General features: G+C 43.9%; 1 protein-coding gene across 2 annotated transcripts; it reads right to left on the bottom strand.

Annotated features, from left to right (window-relative positions):
• Positions 1-489: 489 nt before the first annotated feature.
• ELK1 (ELK1, ETS transcription factor) lies at positions 490-17,963 on the bottom strand. 2 transcript variants are annotated; one of them, XM_018573172.1, is made up of 7 exons: positions 17,448-17,963; positions 17,164-17,297; positions 8,548-8,756; positions 6,058-6,489; positions 3,592-3,993; positions 1,963-2,064; positions 490-650 (listed from the first exon to the last, which is right to left on the bottom strand). In XM_018573172.1, exons 3-7 carry the CDS (start codon positions 8,752-8,754, stop codon positions 552-554), a joined length of 1,242 nt encoding a protein of 413 aa, XP_018428674.1. In that variant the 5' UTR covers positions 8,755-8,756; positions 17,164-17,297; positions 17,448-17,963; the 3' UTR covers positions 490-551. The 2 variants fall into 2 exon arrangements, with proteins under 2 accessions (XP_018428674.1, XP_018428675.1); XM_018573173.1 differs by lacking the exons at positions 17,164-17,297; positions 17,448-17,963 and having other exon boundaries at positions 6,166-6,489; positions 8,548-8,766.
• Positions 17,964-25,428: the final 7,465 nt, after the last annotated feature.

Genomic DNA, 25,428 nt, shown 5'->3' with positions numbered 1-25,428 from the left:
TTAAACATTGGTGGATATTTCCTTAACCACCAGGAAAGAAAAATAATAACCTCTCAACCCAAAACTCCTGTGATCTCCGTCTTTGTGTCACAAAAAGACATCTCGTCCCTTGACCTAGAGTCACGTTGTCACATGATTTGCAATATAACTGTGCTCTATAATAACATCCGTTGTTGTTTGTCACTGCAAGCTCCCAGTATACACTGGATCTGTACTGGATTTGCAGACCCCTGTAGAAGAACCTTTTCTTGGTCAAAAGGTTCGGGAGTGCGTGGACATCCATGCTCCGTATTATAATACGAAAGGTCTTCCTCTTCTGTTTGACAGGATGCATTCAAGCCTACATCACGGATGATGTAGAGTCATATCTCAAGGGAAAGGCAGAGTGTGTCCGAGCAGGTGTTTCAACACAAAAATTACATCTCTTTCAACAGATAACGCAGACAAAAAGCGATCAAAGATCCCAAGGCAGGCCGCATGGGTGTTGGTGCGTTAAGAGATAAACATTGTGTCTTCAAAAAGTCTTAAGACGTCACAGCTCTATGAGTTCCTTATGGCTTCTGAGGTCCAGGAGATAGCACAACAGGGGTGGACAGCCCATCAACACTGAGAGTTGGAACATGGATCTGGCTGTTTCCGTTGGCTGGGAACTGCAATTCAAGAGATTTTGGGTCATTGGAATTACCGGTATTCATATGAAATATGCAATTTCTGCTCTTTCACAGAGGGGTAGATGTGAGAAATAACATTCCTTACAGGAAACAGAAACATAATGTCTCTTGTTTGTCCCATATCTATGTCAAGCAGGTAGATATTATGTCCATACTGCATAAATGTATAAAGGCTGGCACAAAATCTAACAGAGGTTTTCCACTCCACAACAAACAACAAAAAAAGTTTCATCAGGAGTTCTACTTTAAGTAAACCTAAAGCCAAGGTTTTTTTTTTTTAGTTTGGGATAGAGTAGGGCAGGGCTCAAAATTTCAAGTCTTGAGCTACTAGCCAGGCCTTAAAAGTTACTCGCCACCAGTTGCCCCACCTAACCCCTACACTGCCACTGGCTTAACTCCACCCCTAAACATGCCCTCTTAAATTATGTTATGAAATTACATTGTTAAATGTTTTATTCAGAATAAAGTTACAAAAATAAATATTAACAACTTTTACAATATTACCATAAAGCAATGTAAACATAAAGGAAAATGTATCCAAAAATGCAGAATGACACCAGTTGTAGAGGACTACAACTCCCAGCTACACTTTATATATCAATGCAGAATGATAATGGCTATAGAAGACTACAACTCTCAGCAACACTTTATCCACAAATGCAGAATGGTACCAGTTATAGAGGACTACAACTCCCAGCTACACTTTATATATCAATGCAGAATGATAACGGCTATAGAGGACTACAACTTTCTTGTTATGAAAAGGATAATTAGATGATGGTTTACGGATCTATATAAAGATTGCAATAACCAAAATATGGAGCAGCAAGTAAAAATGTGAAAGTTTAATCACTAAGGTAAATATAGAGGCTGACAATACGGACTTCTTTTTAAAACAGCTAGTTTCTGGGCTGTCTCTGACTTAAGTACTTTCGGAGTCACCGACCTGGAACAAGGATACAGCAGTATTGTCTGAACTCCTTATCAGGACAGGGACTGGGGATGTACAGAAGCTGTATTCTGTAATACAGCCAGGGCGCTGGCATTATTAGAAGGGGAGTTTATCAGTGGCCTCCTTCGTATTTCATTCAGCATAGGTTTCCTATCAGAATATGAGTCCTTGAAAGATAATAATAAGATATAATAACAGTTAATGCAATGCTAGTGGGCTGTATTGACAGCTTCTACACTTGATAGACAAAACATCTAGTTTGGTACAGCTGGTAGATTCAAATATAAGATTTTTTTTTCTTCATGTACTTCATCAACCTTTCTTGAAGCAAAGTATTACCTGGAAGGACAGCTTGGCTGGACTCCTGGGAGCAATTGGGCTGAGCGTACTCCAGAAGTGGATGGAAGGAGGCAGGGAGCTTGGGGTGAGCAGCAGAGGAGTCTGAAAACACAAAGATTAAAAGGACTTTCAAGTTAATTGACATTTAATGAAAGGGAACTTTAGCTTGACCTACCAGCTATGAGTCATTCTGGCTTTTTTCATAAGGGCAAGGCGAAAAGTGCAGTAACCTATAGCATCCAATCAGAGAAGATCTGTACTGCTCTGGTTCCAGACTATTGCAACCTGACTGGCTGCTTTAGACACTGCACATCATTGGTACTAATTCGTCGGCTATAAAAAGTCAGATCCTGCCTCTGGTTCAACACTCCATAGCACGGATAGGTGAAGCCACCTGGAGCTAACCTAGGGGACGATAATGAGAATGCTGATCCATCACAATCAGTCATTATTAGTCATAAAGATTTTACAACCTGCTGTGAAATCTCTGTATCAGCAGGCAAATCCCCTCTTTTCAATGGGGAGAGGAAAGAAAGGTGTGAACCATGTATGTGTGCCTTCTCTGCCGGATGAGTGAGCCAATGCAGAGGGTAGGCAGATGTCTCCTTTTTCATCATATTTGGTGAGACATCTGCTCTTCTATTTCCAGCCATATTGAACAAACTAGTGGGTATATTTTTCCCTAAACAAGGTCTTTCTTGCATAAGATACCCAATAAGAGAATGTAAACCTTTTTTAAATACTCTGTCCTAGAAAGACAACAGATGTTGGGAGGGGTGAGCTACACAGCGACCCTTTGTAAGTCCATTCAAGCACGGCTGATAGTGCTGTCTACTGCTATCCACTGCAGCTTACAACAGTTTGATGGTTCAGATAGGGTGAGGAAAGCACAGGGTTCTAATTTCCTTAAGCCTAGTCAGGCAGCAGTAGTGGTACAAAAAAATGGTGCTGCTTTCTGCTGTCTAAGAGGGAATTTCTTGCCACAGCATGGGGTTTGCATAGGGGGTTGGGAAAGCAGCACTGAAGACCTCTATAGGTCCAGTCAGGCAGTGCTGATATATACAGTTGGGGCTGCTTACTTCTGAAACTCCTGGATATATTTTTTTGTAACTCCTTGGAAGTTGATCCAGGCAGCACTGATAGCACAAAGTATACTGACAGTACTGCCTGCTGCAAACTTTTCCTGATATTTGGCAACCCATGATATGAAACCTCATGCGGTTTGGGATATGAGTTAGGAAAGCAGATGTTACAGACCTAAGTACAGCCAGGCTTAATTATTAAATATAATGCTGCCTGTGATGAATCTGCATGCGTGGAGCTGTGAGAAGGGCCAACTGATCGGAAGCCGATTAATCGATTATTGAAAAAGTTGACAACTTTTTCAATAATCGATTATAATCGATTATGTCGATTAGTTGTTGCAGCCCTACAGTAAATATTTCTTATATACTAAATATACCTATACTCTTTACTAGCAAAAGTATAGGTTTTAGAAAGGCAGGCAAAACTGTAACTCCTTGTGAGTCCATCCAGCCAGCACTTATAGTACAGAACAATCTGATATCACTGCCTGTTTCTGGCCTGCAGCAAACACAGCTATCAAGTTCTGTTTTGTGTTTCACTCACCAGCGAATGAGAAGTAATGACTGATGATGCGCTCCCAGGAGCCAACAAAGAGTTAACAGCAGCATTCATCTTTTCCTGTCCAATCACAGTGGAGAAGGGGATTTCCAGGTCTTTTGGCTTCTTCCCTTTAACGGGATGTCCTTCCTGTGACGTAACTGCTGCAGACGCCTTCTCTTTCTTCTCTTCTTCCTGAAGATCATCCTTGGCTTTCACTTCGTCCTTCTCCGGAGAGTTGATGACCACCAAGATCTCCTGAGCCAGTGGCTGTTCTGAGCTCGTAGTCTTTATCTCAGGAAGAGATGCCAGAAAGACCTGGGGCTCAGAGAGGTCTTCCACATCAGTGGATGCATCTTCAAGAGGATCCTCCACTTTGATATCAGGAGTTGGGGGGTCCACTGTGACCTATGGGAAAATATGCAATGATAACATGTGTCAGTGCCCCAAGGAAAACTGAAAGCACAGTGGCAATCATTATTTTTCTTATTAATAATTATTTAAAGAAGAGCTCCAGTGTAATGGATATTGTTTTACAAATTAAGATCTGCTAACATTTTTAAACATACTTTAAAGTGACACTAAACTTGGGAGTTAAATCTTAAAACTGTATTCAAGTACCTTAACTATTAACAAAAAGTGTATCCTAAAAGTGTATCACTTGGCTGTAGATCCTCAAGTCATCCCTGAATTGGTGCTGACACTGTCACTCCTTCTGGAGGGTGGCTAATTTTGTTCCATGTGTGTGTTGTAAAGTAGCCAACGCTCCAAGCTCGCTCCCATGATGGACTATAATCTCACGTTTAATATACTAATTTGTATTGAGATTGTAGACCATCACAGGAGTGAGCTTGGAGCGGTGGCTACTGTACAACACACACGGGGACCACCGGGAGCAAAAGTAGCCACCCGTCAGAAGGAAGGACAGTGTCAGCACCAATTCAGAGATGATCTTAGGAGCTACAGCTTAGTGATACACAAATAAGATACATTTTTGTTAATAGTTAAGGTACTTGATTGCATTTTTAAGATCTAACTCCCAAGTTTAGTGTTACTTTAAGTAGAACCCCAGTACAATAACTATATACATACAAAATAGATTTCTGTCAACTGTTTTACCTGACAAAAAAAATGGAAAACTGTTTAGCCAGTCATGTTATTTGCACAGCTCTGCCTCGCTGTACAGCTAGAAGAGTGGCACTATTATTTACTGTTACAACTCCCAGTGCCTGGCTGAAACATGTCAGATTCGCAGCATTGTGCAATATAATACAAACTGATTGTGTCACAGTATACACTATACTATGCCTATTCTCTTTATAGCTTGCTCCTTGTATTACAGAAGCTAAATATTTTTTCCTGGTATAGATATATTCATATTTGAGATGACAATGATATGCAAATTCAAAAATCTCCTTTAAAGACTCCTAATTTTACCACAATATAGAAAAAGAATGGGCCTGATAGGGGGCCTATAAATACCTAAACTATTATTTTAATTATTTAATTATTTATCTTTTTTCTGTATGGATGATTTGGAGTGCTCTCACAGCCAACCCAACCCCTCACCCTAGATACCATCTCACCAGCAAAGGAGAGCTCCATTGAAGGAAGCTGTAATGATTCTGTCGTAGTGACATAGTAAGTCGTACATGGTCATGGTAGATGCAAAATGTTTGGCTGGGGTCTTGTTTTAAACATGCAGTGTGGATGAAAGCAACAAGTGATGCTTGAATCATGACACAAATGGCTGCACATGGCCATCTTTGTTTAAATGTTAAATGAGCCCATTGCAAAAATCTATTTTCACTAGAAGGCACTGTTCCCAGGGTGGTATAGTATGAAGGGCTACACCAAAATCCACAGATGTGAAATTGAATGTATAGACTTGCTGACCTTGAGCATTTGTTGTATATGAGAAAGGCTGTGCGCCCAACCAGAAAAGAAAACTCAATTATATTTTAGCAGGTTTGCATAACTAGCTAAATAAGGAGACCCTGACATGTTATCGCAGAGATATTTTAAATTAAACTTATGTAACAAACAAACACTGAACAATGAAGGTTTCCATTAAAACTCATTTAGAGATCATTAATCTAATATTCTAATTAAAATTGCCCAAAGTTTTAGCGCCAACCACTGTCTAAACCCAATGCACCCCCACTCACACACACATGTATCCCCACTCACACATACACAGTATAAAAAAAAACCCAATGGGCTGCAGTCCAGCCGAGAATCAGTGTGAGAAGACTGTTAAACCTGGGTGCAAAGTATTTTATAAAACCCAAACTCTAGGCAAGCTTAGTGTCCTTTCTGGCTTTATCACCCTGGCAATGTTTCCTGAATAGAATTAACAGCTTACAAATTTGATTTGTATTGTTGCCCGGAATTGCACTTTAACTAGAACACCCCTTAAAATGTGAAATCAGTAGAGTAATAACAATATATGAAATAATATGTAGAAATTACATGTAACTGAAGTTCTTTGGAGCTGTGGATGTTGACCTCCAGAGAAAGATCTGTGTCACTCTGATCCATGGACTCATAATGTGGAATGTCAATGCTCTGACTCCTGGCCTCCTGCAGGGGAGGAGCTTCAGCTGGAGGCAAGGTTTCCAACTTGCTAGTCCTGGGCTGCGAGGTGGGTGGGGCTTGCAGGGATTGGATGGTGAAGGTGGAATACAGGCCAGATCTCATGTACTCATTGCGGCTTGTCTTGGGGCTGCTCCTCACCATCTTAGGGATATACAGGGAGCTGTCTCCAGGCTTGAGTGACTGAGCTAGTTCATTCACAGATTCCCTACTTTTTCCATCATCCTTGGAGGCCTCTCCACTGCAGGGATCCGGATAACACACAAACTTATACACAAACTTTTGCCCACTTACTTTCTTTATAATGTTCTGAAGAAAAAAACAAAACAGTTAAAGATGTCCGTAATTGTTCATGATTGATGCAGTACAAGTCAAGACCTTTGCAAAAGGCGGTCTCAATATTTGCATCTTAGAGAATAACAAAATAACAAACTTCATTGTTCAGTCAGATAACAGTACTTTATTCACCAAGTGTTTTAGAGCCCTAATCCACACGTTACTGACATTTTCAGGGTTGTTGGCAAGTGAAATGAAATGTTTCCTGTTTCTCTAGGAGACTAAAATGAAGATATTTCCTCACCAAAACTCTTATTCCATTTAACTGCCACATCCATCACTGGGCCAAATGATATTGTCACACTTCCCACATTAATGAGACATAATGTAGAAGAAAAAAATGGGAAATACAGATACAAGAGAGTGGTACCTTCAGTGGCTTAACAATCACCATAGCGACCCAGGCGGCTGCTATGGGGCCCGGGGCACAGGGGAGCCCGGCCAGGACATACCCCTGATGCCGTGCGGGCCGCCTGGGTCGCTGCGGCATTTCAGGCTGCTGGCTGTCATTTTAACAATCACCATAGCGACCCAGGCGGCTGCTATGGGGCCCGGGGCACAGGGGGGCCCGGCCAGGACATACCCCTGATGCCGTGCGGGCCGCCTGGGTCGCTGCGGCATCTCAGGCTGCTGGCTGTCATTTTTATTTATCTTATTATCTTTTTAAAAAAATATTTTATTTTATTATTTTACTTTATCACTTTTTTGTTTTTTATTTTTTTTTATTTATTATCTTTGACTTTTTTTAATTTGTATTTATTTTATAATTTTTTTTACTTTTTATCAATTTTTAAAACATTTTATTTTATTTTTTTTACTTAACTTTATTGCTATCACACAAGTGTCAACAAGCTCTTTGTTGAACCTGTCACCTCCAATACAAGAGTTTGAGCACAGCACTGTGCTGGCTCTCCTGTGACAGCTGAGATAGTAAGGCTGTGAGTGCAGCTCTCCTGTCTCAGTGTTCAAATGCATCAGAGCAAAGAACGGACGTTCTCTGCTCTGCTCCCCGCTCTCCATCCTTAACGAATGTGCCATGGTCCTGGGTCCCTCAAGAGATCGGAGGACCTCGAAAAACACGGCGGGGAACCAGGAGGCGGCCAGCGGGGACAGATGCAGCCAGAGGTTTGGGTGGACCAAGAAGGGGGGCGGCAGGGGAGGACAAAATGAGCTGCAGCTTCCCACGCTCTACATTGTAGAAAAAAATTACCCGCCCTGAACTGCATGTGCCGGGCATCGGGGTAATAGGAATTCCACACCCCTGCTGTCCCGCAGTCGGGACTCATTGGCCTTCTGGGAAGTCAGGCCCTGCTGACACCACATGCTTAGGAATTCAGAGCTGTGCTGTCATGGCAGTTAGGAAGGTATATTTCTGGCAAAAAAAATTTCTGTACTACACTCAGAAAATGAGAGACTGCAGTAGGGGCTGATCGGTCAAGGACTGCACAGACACCAGGATTTACATGACCGAGGATGCTGACCCTTGAAAATACCTAAACAAAAGGTGAGACCTATGGTCCGATGCCTTCTCTATCCGTTGATTGCTTCCTAATCTGATTTTCCTCCAACACTGAGTTCTTGAAGAAGCGCACTATGCGTGAACGCGTAGAATTAATACCACTCCAACCATCAACAAAGAGAAGAACCAACATCATAATATATGACTACAGACAGACATTATGCGGTCAATTCAAGTTTGTTGGAGTAAGATAAAGGGGGTGGTATTTGGAGGTATACAATCCAATGCATCAAAGAAAGCAATCAGAATGTGAACGAAATATTGTAACAAGTTTTATGTTTTTATTTTCACTAGTTTTACTCATGTTATAAAAAATACATTTTTATATGATCTTGATGTAAATATTTCTTTGGCTCTGTCACTTAGCACCTAAAAAGCCCCACCAAAACACTTTTTCCTTATTCAATTAATCAGGGGTGTGGTGCTGGTCATTCAGGGTTATATACAAATTATTTGACATAATAAATAAATAAAATAAATAAATATGTACAAGACCACTCAATATACCTCACCTTATCATAGTAGTATCTCAAAGCTCGGCTTAGCTTGTCGTAGTTCATGTTGGTTTTGTTTTTCCGCAGGCCCCAGAGTCGTGCCACCTCCTCCGCATCCAAGAGTTTGAACTCGCCATCGTTGGAGGTCCAGGAGATGAGATGTCGGTGGCTTTGCTCCTCCAGCAGCTGCAGGAGAAACTGCCAGAGCGTGCCGGAAGGATCCATCTCTGTGAGAGAGAAGACCATCAGTCCGACGGAAACACATAGGACAGGGTGGGTAGAGGGGAACCCCAAACTGACAATAGACATTAGAGGTGTTAGATGCGTTAAACATGAAAATGAGATGGAGTAAAAGTGCACCTGTAGTACCAAAGGGCATTATATGCTCTAATGGTGAATGAATGATGTGAATGATGTAAAAGGCAGAGAGTGCCACTTCTTATTTATAGAGGTTTTATGGTATTTTACAAGGATGAGATCAAAGCTGGTCAGTAGCCCTTCCAATGCCAGCTCCAGGCAAAACGTTTCAGTTAATTTTAGATAAAGACCAGGAAGGGTTAGAGCCTCTTTTAGGTCTTTCTCATTGTCAAATGACATGTAAGCCAGTTATACCCAATTCTGTCTTTTCTAATGCTGCCATGGTAACAAGCAAACATACAGGACAAAAGCAGACCAAAAACATCATACATCTAGATTCTAGAAGATGCTATAACCTTTCCTAATGGAGAAACTAAGTCATGCAGGGTGGGCAGGGCTGTCCTCACCGCTTGAACCTGTCATTCCGGGGTGGCGGGATGCTGGACTGAGCTGTCAGTGGATCTGTCCGTGGTTCCTGCTCAGATCACTGATGTCACTGGTTGCCGGGAGCTCAGGAGGACGCCAGCCAGAGCATCCTGCTCAGCTCTCAGCAAATGGTGATGTCAGAGAGCTGGGCTGGAAGCCTTACAGAGCATCACATGTTGCTTAGAGTCGGGATGCTGTGGCCACCCCCTTACCCCTCCCTCAACCAGCCATCCCCAATGGAATGCCACCTTAGGCAACCGCATCAGGCTGCCTCATTATAGGGAAGGCCCTGGTGGTGGCAGCTAGTTCTTTATAGCCCCCTTGATAACTATGGATGCTAGATTAGATTTGATTCTTCTTGGAAAAATCTATTAGAGGTCAGAGGTGGAAAAAAATATATACTAAAGAGAGAAAAAAGGAAACAGGCAGCCCAGAAAAAGTTCAAATGTGCAATTGAAATAAACCAAACCTTATATTAGTAGAAGACAGTATAGTAAATCACTTTCCTTCACTAGACAGGGACAACACTGACTGCTGCCTGATACAGACAGTAAGTAGCAAAGGGCCACATCAATTTTGGCCACGGGTTGGGCACCAGAGATTTTACCGATCAGCACTAGTTAATGACACCAAGCTTTTCCACACCCTAAATTCCGTACAGATGCCATATACAATGTAGCTGGTGCTTAAATGATAAGGAATAGTGGTGGGCAACTCCGTGATTTAACTAAAAATCCCAACATGCCTCTGCTTCTGGAAGTCATGCCTGTAACTCATGGGACTTGCAGTTTGCCACCTCTGGTATAGAAAGTGATCCCAACTACACTAGGGAATGGGCTTAAAGCTGATCTGTGGGTAAACAGCTAATTGATTAAGTATATGAGGCACAGAGGAGGTTTTTATGGCTAATGAAGTGAAAGAACATATCTTGTGGTGTCGACCCAAACCCACAGATCAGGTGTGTTATAAAGTGGACCTGTAAAGGTGCCCATACACTGTACGATTATCGTACAAAAATCGCAGGAAATCCCGCGATCCTACAATAATCGCAAAGTGTATGGAAGGCGTGCGACCGTTTCTACTGTACGGTCGCACGTCTTCCGTCGAACAGTGGCCTGCTTGTTCGACAAGGGAAAGGGTAAAGGTGGCCATACACTTTACAACCCTCGCAAGACTTTTGTCTTGCGAAGGTTGTAAAGTAATTACAGAAACGTACGATCTGCCAATCTTGGACAGGCAGATCGTACTTGCGATCATGGATGACTTCAATGCTGCATGCGCACACCGGCCCGTTCGGCAGTTGTCGAACAAGCAGGCCACTAACCCGCCGAGAATCGTACGATTCTGGCCGGGTTTTCCAGCCTGCTTGTTCGACGGAAGACGTGCAACCGTACAGTAGAAACGGTTGCACGCCTTCCATACACTTTGCGATTATCGTACGATCGCCGGATTTCCCTCGATTCTCGTACGATAATCGTACAGTATATGGGCACCTTAAGGGAGCTGCCATCGCTAGCCTGTTTTTAAAATATAGAGACTCTGTGTGCTTCTCCTGGAACTCCAGCTAATAACTCACCATTGTTTGGAGACCTAAAAAATGTGTTTCAGATTAGAATCCTATTGAATATATAATTTCTAGTAAGCACAGCCCACAGCTTAAAGGAGAACTATGAGATGAGTGATTTCCACTCACCTCATAGTTCTAGCCGACCTGTGACAATGAGACTGTCACAGGTCGGCTCAGTAGATCGGGAGGTGAGCGAACACATACCGGGTTCGCTCACCTCTCGATCCTGTAATGGCTCTCTGCCGTGACAGGGGGAGGGGCTGGATTCCCCTCTCCCCGCTCCGATCTGCCAGCGCTGACTGGCGGAACGGACGGGGGAGGGGGCGGGTACAGCTGGCTCTGCCTCTAGATAGGCAGAGCCAGCTGTCACTCACGCAGCTGGGCGGATCCCGCCATCTACGTCGGGATCCGCTCCGGCGTCTCAGTATACTGCGAGCTGTAGCTCGCGGTATACTGAGCTTAGGGTAACGGGAGGACGCTATGTGTCCTACCGTTACCCTAAGGAGAACTATGGGGAAAAACACTGACCCCATAGTTCTCCTTTAACCATTAAGAGTTTTTTTTCTTTTCTTGTCATGCTTATAAAACTTAGTGTATGCAAACCTTAAACCTATTTTTCAGTATGTTTGTCATCATGTCTCATTGTATACAGTATTCTCAAGCCAACTGTTTTGTGTGAATCTGTTTCTCACCTGAAGGAGCACTTCCTGTAGCAGGCTGACAACACTAAACCACTGCCTGGCTTAGCTGCGGCAAGGACACCCTGCCTTATGTTAGTTGTCCAGGCATGATAAGCAGCCTAGTGGTCAACTGAAGAAATGTACCCCACAGGAACTGTTACTGGCAGGATCTCCAGATAAGAAACTTTGCAAAAGATTGAAAAAAAATTGGCTAAGGAAATTTTTTTATAGTGAGACATGGTGCCATACTGAAAACTTGGTTTTGAGTTTATATACACTATAATGTATTATTACAACTATTTTTGCAGCACCTATGTATTCCACAGAGCTTCACAAGTTGAAGAAATTACAGAAGAAACGTACAAGGTTTAACATAATGTAACAGACAACAACAACAAAAGTGTCCTCAAGAGCTTACAACCAAAGCGGTAAAGGAAACTCCAAAGGCTTCTGAACACTTGTTCGTACACGTTTTACAATGGGGAGTTTTTTGTGCACTGAGGCATGTTGCCTTGAGGCAGAAGATTCACTTTGAATGGGCCATTAAAGAGCCTCAATACATGGAAAATGTGCCTGCACTATTTATGGCCAATGCAGCACCTCAAAACGTATAGTACCTTCATATCTGTGCGTTTTGGTGTGATGAAAGGCAGCTGAGTTTCTGTACACTGTATATGTGTGTTAGGGAGCATTAAAGTGACACTAGACTCAGGAGGTGAAGAAATTACAGAAATGTAAAAATGTATTAAAGTACATTAACTATTAACAAAAATGTTGCTTATATGTGTATCACTCAGCTCTAGATCCTGAAGTCATCTCTGAATTGGAGCTCACACTGTCCTTCATTCTGGAGGGTGGCTACTTTTGTTCCCCACGGTCCCTGTGTGTGTTGTAAAGTAGTCACCGCTCCAAGCTCGCTCCATTATCGGCTATCATCTCAATACAAATGAATAAACTAGATGTGAGATTGTAGTCCATCTCGGGAGCGAGCTTGGAGCGGTGGCTACTTTACAACACACACAGGGACCATGGGGTCGAAAGTAGCCGCCCTCCAGAGGTAAGCTACATTTTTTTCCTGAGTTTAGCGTCACTTTAAGAATGAATGACAACACACTAAATGTATTGCACATTGTTGTGCACAAGAAAAAACATCTTCACGTGTCTTAACACACAGGGACAAGTGTAAAGGTGCCCATACACTGCACGATTATCGTACGATAATCGTATGCGATCGGTTTTTCGTACGATAATCGAGCAGTGTGAACGGAGACGTGCGACCGTTTCTACTGTACGGTCGCACGTCTTCTGTCGAACCAGCATGTTCGAAAACCAGCCGGGAATCGTACGATTCTCGGCTGGTTAGAACGGTGCTCGGAAGATAAATGCTGAACGGGCCGGTGTGCGCATGCGCACACTGCCCGTTCAGCATTGCGGTCATCGGAAGCCCGTCCCTCAGGGGGGCGGGCTTGCGATGATTGAGAGTGCGATCTGCCTGTCCAAGATAGGCAGATCGTACGTTTTTTTAATCCCTGTACAACCATCGCAAGACTAAAGTCTTGCGATGGTTGTAGAGTGTATGGCCACCTTAAAGGATCCCTCAATAAGGAATCATCTGTGTTTCTGGCTCACCTGATGGCTGAGATGGGAGTCATTTTAAAACATCACCAACGACCAATTCATCATTCAATCAAGTTTCATATCTTACTTAAGGTGCCCATACACTGCTCGATTCTCGGACGAGAATCGCGGGAAATCCCACGATCGTACGAGAATCGAACAGTGTGAACGAAGACGTGCGACCGTTTCTACTGTACGGTCGCACGTCTTTTGTCTAAGGAGCACGCTAGAAAACCAGCCGGGAATCGTACGATTTTCGGCTGGTTAGAACGGTGCTCGGGAGACAAGTGCCGAACGGGCCGGTGTGCGCACGCGCACACAGCCCATTCAGCATTGCGGTCATCGGAAGCCCGCCCCTCAGGGGGGCAGGCTTGCGATGATCGAGAGTGCGATCTGCCTGTCCAAGATGGGCAGATCGTATGTTTTTTTTATCACTTTGGACTTGATGGACTAATGTCTTTTTTCAACCTCAAATACTATGTAACTTTACAACCATCGCAAGGCTAAGGTCTTGCGATGGTTGTACAGTGTATAGCCACCTTTATACAAGTGTTTTAGTATAGAACAAATTAGCTGCGTAAGTTATTTTAAAGGCTCATGGAACTTTCAGTCTAAAGAGGAACGCCAGGAATCTGAAAAGTTAACCCTTGCAGTGGGCTACCCCCGCACTGCAAGGGTTGTCTGCTCGTTTTGTCTAGGGGGCGAAAATAAAGAAGATATACTCATCCGATCCTCGGTCCTGCTAGACTGGTCCCCACAACCTCTTCTCCCCCTCAGGCCCAGGCGATCTAAGGATCCGTGATGCCATTGTCTAGAAGACACCGAGGGACATACCACAACCAGAGCGGAGGGGGAGAGGTGAGTGGTCAATGCTGTAGGATTGAGCGATTATATCTTCCTTACTATTGCCCCTAGAGAAAATCAAGCAGTTTCAGCTTGCAGTGCGGAGCAAGGATCCTTCTCTGCAGTATGCTAGCAGGATACAGGCTTTTCTACTCAGGCTGTGACTGCTATTTAAAGATAACACAAACATTAGGACGTTACACACCTTTTGTTTTGAAGAACCTGGAATGTATATAGCTGATTTAAACGGAAAGTTAATTTGGACTTTAATTTAGTTGAAAATTAGTTTTCCGCTGAAACAAATGAAAACGAATAACCTTTCCATTCATTTCACCAATAAAAACAAATTTTTCTGCTGTTTCGGATTCGGAGGCAACAAGCATCCGAATCCGAAACCGCACACTGAAAATGCAGAACGAGCGGTGGCCACATTGGCCGAAAGCACGTTCTGCGCTTGCGTGCTGCCATCATTCAGTGTATTTTGGTCTACACCAAGATGGCGGTGCCCGAACATACAGGTGCTGCAATTTTGGTGTATATCAAGATATACTCAAAGATGGCGGCACGCCTGCGCAAAACGCACTGGTGGCTGATATAGCCAACCCCTCGTTCAGCGTGTGACGCCACACTGAAAATGCAGAACGAGCAGCGGCCACATCAGTTCTCCGCTTGCGCACCGCCATCTTTGCGTGTATCTTGGTATACACCAAGATGGCGGCACCCGTATGTTTGGGCGTGCCATCTTGGTGTATACCAAGATATACTGAAAGATGGTTGCGTGCCTGCGTGCAATATGGAAACAAATTTATGGATCCCTGGATATAGTTTTAGTATATTCGGGCATATAATAAATTCGTTATTTCGGATTCGGATGAACCGCCGAATCAACTGAATTTCGTTGATTTGCAGATTCGCCCGAATCCGAATGCACATGTCTATAAATTAGTCAATTCACTTACAAAAACATTGCACAGATATACAATCAATATTTCTTTTCATAACACCTTTTGACCTTTGAAAGCTTGAGTCGTTAATGAATGGACTCTAAAAATGGCTTCATTTTCTGTACTCAATGTACATCTCGTAGAAAGTCACTAATGTTAGCCAGAAGCCAGAAACATTTTATGGGGCAAAAGCTGCACAATTATTTTTTAAAGAGAGTTTTACATATAAAATGCTACAGATTGATCATAAAAAGGACCACCTCCCATGTTCCCATTCACTTCTAAACTTCTAGAACACCTAGTCTACAACCGTGTGATCATTGAATACAACCTTCTTGACCTCTTACAGTATGGTTCTCACCTGCACTCCACAGAAACTGCCTTACTAAAACTCACTAACAACTTGCTAACTGCTAAAACCAAAGGGCCAATACTCCAATACTCCATACTCATATTATTAGACCTGTCTGCTAATTTTGATACAGTTGACTACCCTCTTCTCCTAAAAAAACTCCACTCCCTTGGCCACCAAAACTCTTCTCTTCCTGGTTCTCCTACCGATCTAAGCGCTCCTTCAGTGTCACCTACAACTCCTTCCCCTCCTCTTTCTCTTTCCATAGGGGTACACCAAGGCTCTGTCCTTAGACGCCGTCTACTCTCTATCTACCTATACCTCCTCCTTGGCCACTTGATAACCTCCCATGACTTGCTAGGTGTAATCCTACACTATGACATTTCCTTTCAGTCCCGAATCCAATCATTACACAAATCTTACCTTCACCTCAATAACATTTCAAAAATACGCCCCTTCTTAACCAAGGAAACCACCAGGCTATTAATTCTCTCCCTTGTTATCTCTCATCTTGATTATTACAACTCCCTCCTCATTGGCCTACCTCTATACAGACTATCCTCTCTTCAGCCTATCATGAATGCTGCTGCCAGACTCATCCACCAACCACTCAGTGTCTGCCAATCCCTCCACTGGCTTCCGCTTGCCCAACCAATGACATTCAAAATACTAACAACAACTTACAAAGCCATCCACAATTCTGCCTCTGGCTACATCTCCAGCCTCATCTCAAAATAATCACCCAAACCATCCTCTCTGCTCCTCTCAAGACCTCCTGCTCCTCTAAGCCCCTCATCACTTCCTCCCGTGCTCACCTCCAGGACTTCTCCAGAGCCTATCCCATATTCTGGAACTCCTTGCTGCAGTCAGCCCGGCTATCTCTTACCACCTTTAGGCAATCCATGAAAACTCAACCTTTAAGCAAAGCCTATCCTGCCTCGGTATGGCAACTCAATTTTTTTCTTTCTCCATCAACCCATCCCCAGACAGTTATTACCTTTTGTATCACTTGTTCCTTTTAAATTGTAAGCTCTCATGAGCAGGACCCTTCTAACCCTCTTGTATTGAATTCTATCTGTACAGTCTCCCTTTATATTGTAAAGCTCTGCACAAACTGTTGATGCAGGATTATATAAATCCTGTATGATGATGATGATAATAAAAATGTGTATTGTAAGCACCACAGACAATAACATAATAACAAAAAATAATTTGTACGCAACAAAATAAATGAAAAGTGCCCTTTATGCTTTGGTTAACAACCCTGACATGAAAAAACACATGTCATTTCACATGGAGTACAGTTACTTGCACAGGTGCGTAGATCTGCAAAGCTGCACAGATCCATGGCCAAATTGGTGACATGATGAGAGCAGCCAAAGGGGACATGTTACTGGCCCTGGGGGAGCCCCCTCTTTACGCAGGCATGCAGCAAATGCCCTTTTATTTAAACAGTTGAGTGCACAGGCATGCACCCATTTAACAACAGGCCATTTGCTCCAAGTCTGCGCAACGAACCGTTTTATTAAAAGGGCATTTGCCGCAGGCCTGTGCAAAGACCTAAGCAGTGAACCGTTTCAATAAAAAGGGCTTTCGCTCCAGGCCTGTGCAAAGACCTAAGCGCTGAACCATTTTAATAAAAAGGGCACTTGGAAGTGGGGGCCAGATTACACATCCCTACCCCCTTACCCTTTCCGCCTCTTATCTAAACTAAAACTACAGGTGCACTTTACAGATTGAAAGAGAGAGGAAAACAGCTCGAAAGAGAAGGAGGAAGAGTAGAGGGAAGACGGTGAAGGCTGCTCAGCGGCGATATTGACGGCAAAGCGGTACACATTATCGTCTCACCTGTCTTTCACCGCGCTCCATGCTTCCCCAGTCACCGTACAGCTCTTTCCCCCACCGCTATATGCTCTTGCTCGCTCTCCCCCGCACTCATGTTGTTTAACAAGTAGATGGTGTTGAGCAGAAGCAGACGGACACTGCATGACAGAGCAGGCAGAGTGGGAGGAACAAGGAGGGCAGAGGATAAAGCAAAGCAAATGAATTGACAGCACAACATGCTTGGCACCTCCGCCACCTTGCCAAGAAGCCCCTCAATTTTTTGGTTTTGGCGCGGCCGAGCCTCCTACCTGTCTCAGGCTCCTCTACAAGTCTGGGCCACTCTGCTCCTGCAAGGTCTTTGAGTCACATTCAGTGCCTGCAACCCCGAGGGCACAGAGGAAACAGCCTGAAACATGGTCCAAAGCCTGGAGGTAGGAGAAGAGGAGATGAGGGTTTAATGCTGGCCTATTTTCTTTTCCGCCACTGCTCTATTTTCCTTCCTCCCTCCCTCTCCTCTCCATCTCTGTTATGCACAGCCCCTCCGCCTTTTCCTTGTTTTTTTTTTTTTGCTCTCCTGTCTGCCCCTCTCTCTCTCTCTCTCTCCCCTTCACCCAGCAGACACAGAAGAGAATCCTTGTTTTACGTCAGAGGGAAGGAGAAAGCAGTGTGGAAGGCAGGAGTAGGGAGGTGACGAGGGAGGAGAGAAAGGAGGCAGACAGAGCCCTGCGCTATCAGGAAGCTGGGACGCAGGGCTGGATTGTAAACACCTGCAGCAGCTGGACTGACAGCCTCTAGGTACAGCAACACGCTAGCGTGCCCACGCGCGTCGCAACCTGATCGTTCCACACGATAGGATCACATTTTAGGATCAAATCAAGAATTATTTTCCATCTTTTTTTAAGGTTGAAACAAAGGTTGGAAAATGTCAAATCAATTAAAAAAGGTTTTAAAGCACACCATGTATACTTTTTCTCCCTGATTTTCTATCAACTAATCTTAAAGCAAACGGGAGCATAATAGAATTTCAAAACTGTTCCTGGAATGTTCAATAAAAAACAAAGAAGACACAAATGTATGCGGCCAGTTAGAAAAACAATACTAGACTTGACGAAACATCTGCACAGGGTCTAAGGCTTCATTCACACTAGGTGCGATTAGATGCGTTTAAAATGGTTTTCTAAACACATATACACTGAGTGGCCAGTTTATTATGACCACCTGACATTTGTAGGAAAATTAGCTATAATTAGCTTTAATTTCGCGCTGAAGTTGCCAGAGGGCCAGACCATTATAAATAGAGAAGCAAGTTGTTTACCACGACAGTAGAAGTGATTTGTTTCTGAAGATACGGGGAAACAACGTGATTTAACAGTCTTTGAACGTGGGATGATTGTTGGCGTGAGCCATGGAGCGAGTATCAGCAAAACAGCAGAATTCGTTAAATGTTCAAGAGCAGCTGTTGTTAAAGTGTTTAAAGACTGGACTGTCAGCCGAAAATCTGGGTCTGAACGTGCGAATTGTGGCCGTCAGCGACTAGTCAATGTTAGGGCAGAACGGAGAGTGGCAAGACTGGTACAAGACAACAGAAGGGCAACAGTGCAGTGTCAGATTCCTCGCATCACCTTTCAACATCTCGTGGAGTCACGAGGCGGCCCCACGAAGTCACCGCGTGGAGTCATCTCGTGGCCCAACGTAGTACTGATGAGGTGGTCATAATAATCTGGCCACTCAGTGTATATGCTTCTAAGGATTTGCAATGGATCTATTCACACCTTGCATTTGGATTCCTTTAGATGCGGTCAGTTTAGGTGCATTTATAAAAAATAGAAGTCAGGTGCGTCCAGGAATCAATTTTAACTTCTAAAAATGCATGCAAACGCACGTAAACGCAAGAATATATAAATATATTTGCTGAAATCTTATTGGCTACTCCAACACAAGAAAAGCCAATTTGCCTTCTCATGGATGGGCACCATTCACATCACCACGGTGGTGTGCCTTACTTATTTTCAACGCAGCGGGGTGCCACGCAGTACAACCACCTCAGGCCCTTTTGTGAACTGAATGAAACGCCACTTGGTCTAAATGGGAATGTTACATTGTGTGGTTTTGTTGGGGTTTTTTTCTTGTTTTGTAAAATAAATAAATATAATAATGTAAAAAAATAAATAAAAAGGTCAAACAAAAAACAAGTACACAGTGCGATATGCAGGGATTGGTGCATAGCACTGTACTTGGCATCAGCGGCTGGTGTGAATGGACCCTAAATCATTATGAGGACTTGTTCACACCATCTTCAGACCGTGCGGTTTTTTTCTGCACCAAAAACGCATACACATTATTCCAATGGCTTTAAACAAGGCTAGTTCACAACATTGCATTCAGTTACAGAACTTTTAAAAAAGAACAGCAGCATGCTTTTTTTCACAACTGAATGCACAAATATGCATGTACACGCACCAAAACACAATTAAACCCAAGAAAAAAAAAAGAACATGCTGGATCTTGTCAAAAACACGCATAAACGCATATGGTGGAACGCATCCGGAATCAGTCTGGAGATGGTGTGAACAAGTCCAAAAACTGGAGGATGTACGGCTAGCGCTTTTGCTAGGTTGCGCAAGATAGCAAACGGAAAATACCATTCGTCTGGTTGCCATGTTGATCGTCTGGCTTCGATGCAAATGTTCCTACAGATAAACAATTCTGACTTTTCTGATCTTGTTCCATGACCGCAACTTGGAAGGCTCTGAAGCCAGAGGATCACTATAAGGCTAGGTACACACCTTGGCGACACTTCACCTCGCTGCAATCGTGCACTATTCCGCGCGGATAGCCGCGCTGTCAGGAGTCGCCAAGGTGTGAACCGATCACGCTGTGGGTGCCATTATTTTCTAATGGCACCCTAGTCACGCCGGGTGGATCTCGCGGTTTCCCGCCACGATTCCGCTCGTGCCGCGGGTCGTGTATCGCAAAACGAAGGTACTTGTTTTTTATTTTCAGTGATTGCCGCGTGGATGTCACCTCATTGAAATCAATGGGGCCGCACGACAATCGCTGCCTGCATTGTTCAGGAACGTGCGATCCCGGGACGCGCATCCTGGCAGGGCTGGATTTCCCACAAGGCTAACCAGCAGGGAGTAGAGGGGCACCAGGGGTGTGGAATTCCATATGTGGAATTAGCCCTACTTTGGGCAAGCTAGAACCTGGCCTTGGGGCAGCAGAGAGTGTAAATCCGGCCCTGCATCCTGGGTGTCGTGCGGTGTGAACCTAGCCTAACAGGCAAGCAGCTAGCATTTCCAGAAGGAGGTCACCAATTGCAGCCAAGGAATTCTTTTTAGTATGGATTTTTAATAGAGTTTTAAATAAAAAGCATATTACCCAATCAAAATCCAATTTGTAGTAGTCTGACTTCGGTAGAGTGAAGTTGCATAGGTTGCTACGGGTTATTGCGGAATTACCGTTGCAGTTTATTGAGTATGGCTAAAATTTGGTCAATAACCTTCCTAATCACTATCTCTGTATCTAGCTCATACCGATTATATACATCATATGCATCTACATGTGTTTCTATTACATCAAACAAGTTGTGGCACTAATTCAAACTGTGTCACGCCAGACAAAATAATCCCAACATGTTTCTAAAGCTTGCATTGGGAAGCTACTGAGGAAGTGCGGTATTCCTTTAAGTGCCTGTTCACACGACGTCCGTTTTGTGTGCTGACCGGATCCGTACGCTCCTGCACTCAAAATGCATCCCAATGTATCCCTATGTGTTTTATGGGCTACAGTTCTCACGTGCGCAGTCCGTTCAGCTTACGACAGAAAAATACTGAATGTCACATTTTGTACGGTCAGGAAACACAAACGCGTAAAAAACGCATCCAAAACGCACTGCAGCTAACATACTAACAGCCCCACTCCAGCAAAAAAAAAACAAACATTTTTTCCCCCTACTTGAACGCATCAAAAACGCGGCCAAAACGCACTGCATCAGTAGCACCGGGTCTGCAGATCCGGACCTGAAACTCATGTGAACAGGCCCTAATGCCCGCCATCAGGCTTCTAAAAGACTTGGGGCACCTAGACTAAAATGTTGAAGCTTTTGTAGTATACCATGATAAAAAAAGAAATGCATGACATTGTTTCTCTTTCCTGAACATAAAGGAAGGAATAAATGAATCAGAAGGTCCATAGATAATGTTCCATATACTATACACTGATTGGCCAGATTATTATGACCACCCCATCAGTACTTTGTTGGGCCGCCTCGAGACTCCACGAGATGATGAAAGGTGATGCGAGGAATCTGACACTGCACTGTTGCCCTTCTGTTGTCTTGTACCAGTCTTGCCAGTCTCCTTTCCTACCTAACATTGACTAGTCGCTGACGGCCACAATTCGCACGTTCAGACCCAGATTTTCGGCCGACAGTCCAGTCTTTAAACACTTTAACAACAGCTGCTCTTGAACATTGAACAAATTCTGCTGTTTTGCTGATACTCGCTCCATGGCTCCGAGCGCCAACAATCATCCCACGTTCAAAGGCTGTTAAATCGCGTTGTTTCCCCGTATCTTCAGAAAAAAGTCACTTCTACTGTCGTGGTAAACAACCTGCTTCCCTATTTATAATGGTCTGACCCTCTAGCAACTTCAGCGCAAAATTATAGCTAATTTGCCTACATACGTCAGGTGGTCATAATAATCTGGTCACTCAGTGTATATCAGAGGTAGACAACCTCAACAATCCAGCTGACACTACAAATCTCATCATGCTTCTGGGAGTCATATCTGGGAGTCATACAATACCTCATGGGATTTGTAGTTCCACAATGGCTGAAGTGCGAGGTTAACCTACCCCTGCTATATACAGTATCATTGTTAATCAATAGTCTAATATTGTTTCGTAATATGCATTGTGGGGTTCAGGTAAATGTACTTAATTAAAGGTTCTTTAACAGACGTAGGCAATGTCGGCCCTCCAGCTGTGGCAGAACTACAAATCCCATCATGCCCCTGCAAGTAATGCCTGTGGCGCTCTGAGTTGTGCTGTGCCTCATGGGACTGGTAGTTCCACAACAGCTGGAGTGCTGAGCTTGCCTACCCCCTAGTCTATTATTATCTCTCCAACAGAATTGTGAGAGAGAAATGCAGTTACTAGTGGATGACCACAATGAATGGATCTCATTAGGGAGGATGGTAAAGGACACCTGGGGCACTCAGTAAGAGCCCATTCACACCAGGACGGATGCGGATCAGTGCGGTTTCCAAGCAATGTATGGGATCGTTCATGTTGGCGGATCCGAAAGGCCGAACCGCCCCGGTGGGAACGGGCCCTTAAAGACCTGTGCCAGGGTCTAGTAACGCCCTTACACACCTTACAAGTAACAATAATATTTTAATTAATTAAAACTGGAGAAGACAGAAGCTGGAGCAGTTGTCCATGGCAACCAAGAAGAACTCCAGGAAGTTTTTTTTTTTTTTAATTAACCCTTGCAGTGGGGATACCCCTGCATTGCAAGGGTTAAGTGCTTGTTTGTGTCTAGGTGCTAAAATAACAAAGATATACTCACCCGAATTCCGAGTTGGCCTGCTGTCACAGTGCTCCCTCCAGCCTGCTTCCCCCTCCCTGCAGCATTGGAATCTGTCTCAACGCCCTCACGTCTATACAGTGAGGCGAATTTATCAAAATTGGAGCAGACAAAATCTGCAGCAGTTGCCCACAGTAACCAATCAGATTCTCTCTTAACTGAACAAATAGACGAGAGAAGCTGAATGGTTGCCATGTGTGACTGCTCCAGATTTTGTCTGCTCCAGTTTTGATAAACTCCTCCACTGTGTATAGAGGTGATGATTTAAAGGACCTTAGACCACTGCAAAGGAGGGGGAGAGATGCTGGAAGGACTGGTCTAAGAAGAAGCCGCCTCAGAGCTTCGGGCGAGTATAACTTTGTTGTTTTTGAGCCTAGACAAAAATGAGCACTTAACCCTTGCACTGCGGAGGTAGCCCAACTGCAAGGGTTAATAGAACAAATTCCTGGAATTCTTTTTTAAGGTATGAGAATGAAAGCTAGAAGCTGATTGGTTGCCATGGACAGCTGCTCCAGATTCTGTCTGTTTAGTTTATATGAATTCCCCTCAATATGCATAACTGAACACAAAATCCATAACAATATTCACATAAATATTTATCCCAATATGACAGGAAATCATACCACCAGTGTCTTTATGTAAATATTATTTCTACAAATAAGTATTCAGTATTATTAGTTTCCATATGAGGCAGAAATGCACGTTACGGTGACGCACGTTCAAGCGCATTTGTTTCCCACGTTTGGCATGCATCCCCATTAATTTCAATGGGCTCCTGAATGTGCACCATACGCAGGAAAGTAGTGCATGTAGCAAAATCAATTTTTCCGTGCGTAAGTGCGTGTTTCAAAGTGCACAAACACGCAGGAAAACCGCACATTTTCCCAGCATACGTTTGGTGTGCCATTAACTAATAATGTCACTGCAAGGGCGTTCCACGTTTGGTGCGTGCTCACGGAACTCGATGGTGTGAATGGGGGCTACGGGTGCGTTCACACCAGATGTGTTGGGGCTGATCTGGCCATTTTTTCCAGAGCAGCCCCAACGCAAGACATTGGCGACATTTCAATAAAGTTCTAAAAAAAAAAAGAAAGTTCGATGTGCTGTGATCGCCGTATCAGCACTCTGCTGGGCAGCGCACACCAGCTGCTGTGCGAATGAGCGCAGCGGCTTTTGTGAATGGGCCCTAAGAGTTCACCCTGGTTGGCTCACCCTGCCGTGGGCTCAGCGCGGTATACTGTATGTAGCCGAAGCTACATACAGTATACCCAGCATATAAGACAACCCCCAATTTTCGGGCAGTGTTTTTGGGTCTAAAAACCCGTCTTATACGGCAGCATATACGGTAGTCACAAATAAAAAAAAAAAATATTTTAACGTCCCCGCCCCCCACATACACACGCAAACATGCGCCGGGTGCGCAAACATGCGAAAACGACGATTCCGCCTATTGTGCCGCACATGTTACATATCGCCGCAAACATCAGAGTGAGCAATAATTTTAGGGACATTAATCACTGATAACACTAAACTGATTAGCAGTAAAAGCTTTTAAAGCGTCGCCTATGGCCAATTTTGGGTGTGGTCATTTTCTGCAATTTCGAGGGGGCGCGCAATTTTAAGGCTTGACATGTTTGGTTTCTATTTACCCGACGCGACCCTGTCTTTTATATTTTACCAAAAAATTGGGGTGATAATAAATGTTTCATAACATTTCATAGGGAAACAGGGTTTTTTCAACATTTATGGTACTTTTTTTGTTATATAGTAAAAAATAAAACCCGCAGTGGTGATTGAATACCACCAAAAGAAAGCTCTATCTGTCCCCAAAAAGTGGTATAAAATTAATTTTAGTACAGCGTTGCATGACGGAATAAACAAAGTACCGCAGCGCTGAATACTGAAAAATGGCCTGTCCAGGAAGAGGGTTTAACACCCTGGTCTTTAAGTAGTTAAAGGAGCTGCAGGAATTGCATTTTGCGCGATATCGCGCAAATGCTTGCATTGAGCAAGCGAGAATCGCGGCAAAATCCGCTCCAAAAAGGGTCCTGCTGTAGCGACACACGACCCGTGACAGCAGGACCCTTTGCTCCATTGAGATGCATTGAAGAGCGATATCGCGCGGTAAATAGCCGCGATATCACGGGAATTACCGCGCGATAAATCGCTCAATGTGAACGGGGCTTTAATCAACAAGAGAATGCCTTTCCCGGAAGAGAATCAAAGTTTTAGAATGGCCCAGCCAGAGCCCGGACTTGAATCCAACTGAAAATCTGTGGGGTGACCCAACCTCAAAAGGGCTGTGCACAGGAGATGCCATCGCAATCTGACAAATGTGGAACGCTTTTGCAAGGAAGAGAGGGCAAAGATTCCCAAGGCAAGATGTGCCATGCTGATGACATCTACCCCAAAAGACTGTGAAAAGAGTAGTGTGGGGGGGGGGGGGGGGGGGGATATTTTTGCAACCATTTTATTGTCATTTTTTCTGGGTTTTTTTTTCCCCCTTTAAAGATTTTAGTTCATTTTAACTGAATTGTACAGATATATATTATGCTCTATATTGCTCTCTCTCTCTATTGGCCCACTGTATTTATAGGAAAAGGACGCTGGGATGGTTAGGATTGTGTCCAAACACTATGTCAAGGCTGTTTATCTGAGCGGGGTGGGTAAGAGGGCTCAAAGCACAATCAGCATTACA

This window comes from Nanorana parkeri, unplaced genomic scaffold, assembly GCF_000935625.1.
Source record: "Nanorana parkeri isolate BGI_ZX_2015 unplaced genomic scaffold, ASM93562v1 scaffold2263, whole genome shotgun sequence".
In the NCBI taxonomy this organism is placed as follows: domain Eukaryota; kingdom Metazoa; phylum Chordata; class Amphibia; order Anura; family Dicroglossidae; genus Nanorana; species Nanorana parkeri.
This window is presented reverse-complemented; position numbering and strand designations above follow the sequence as displayed.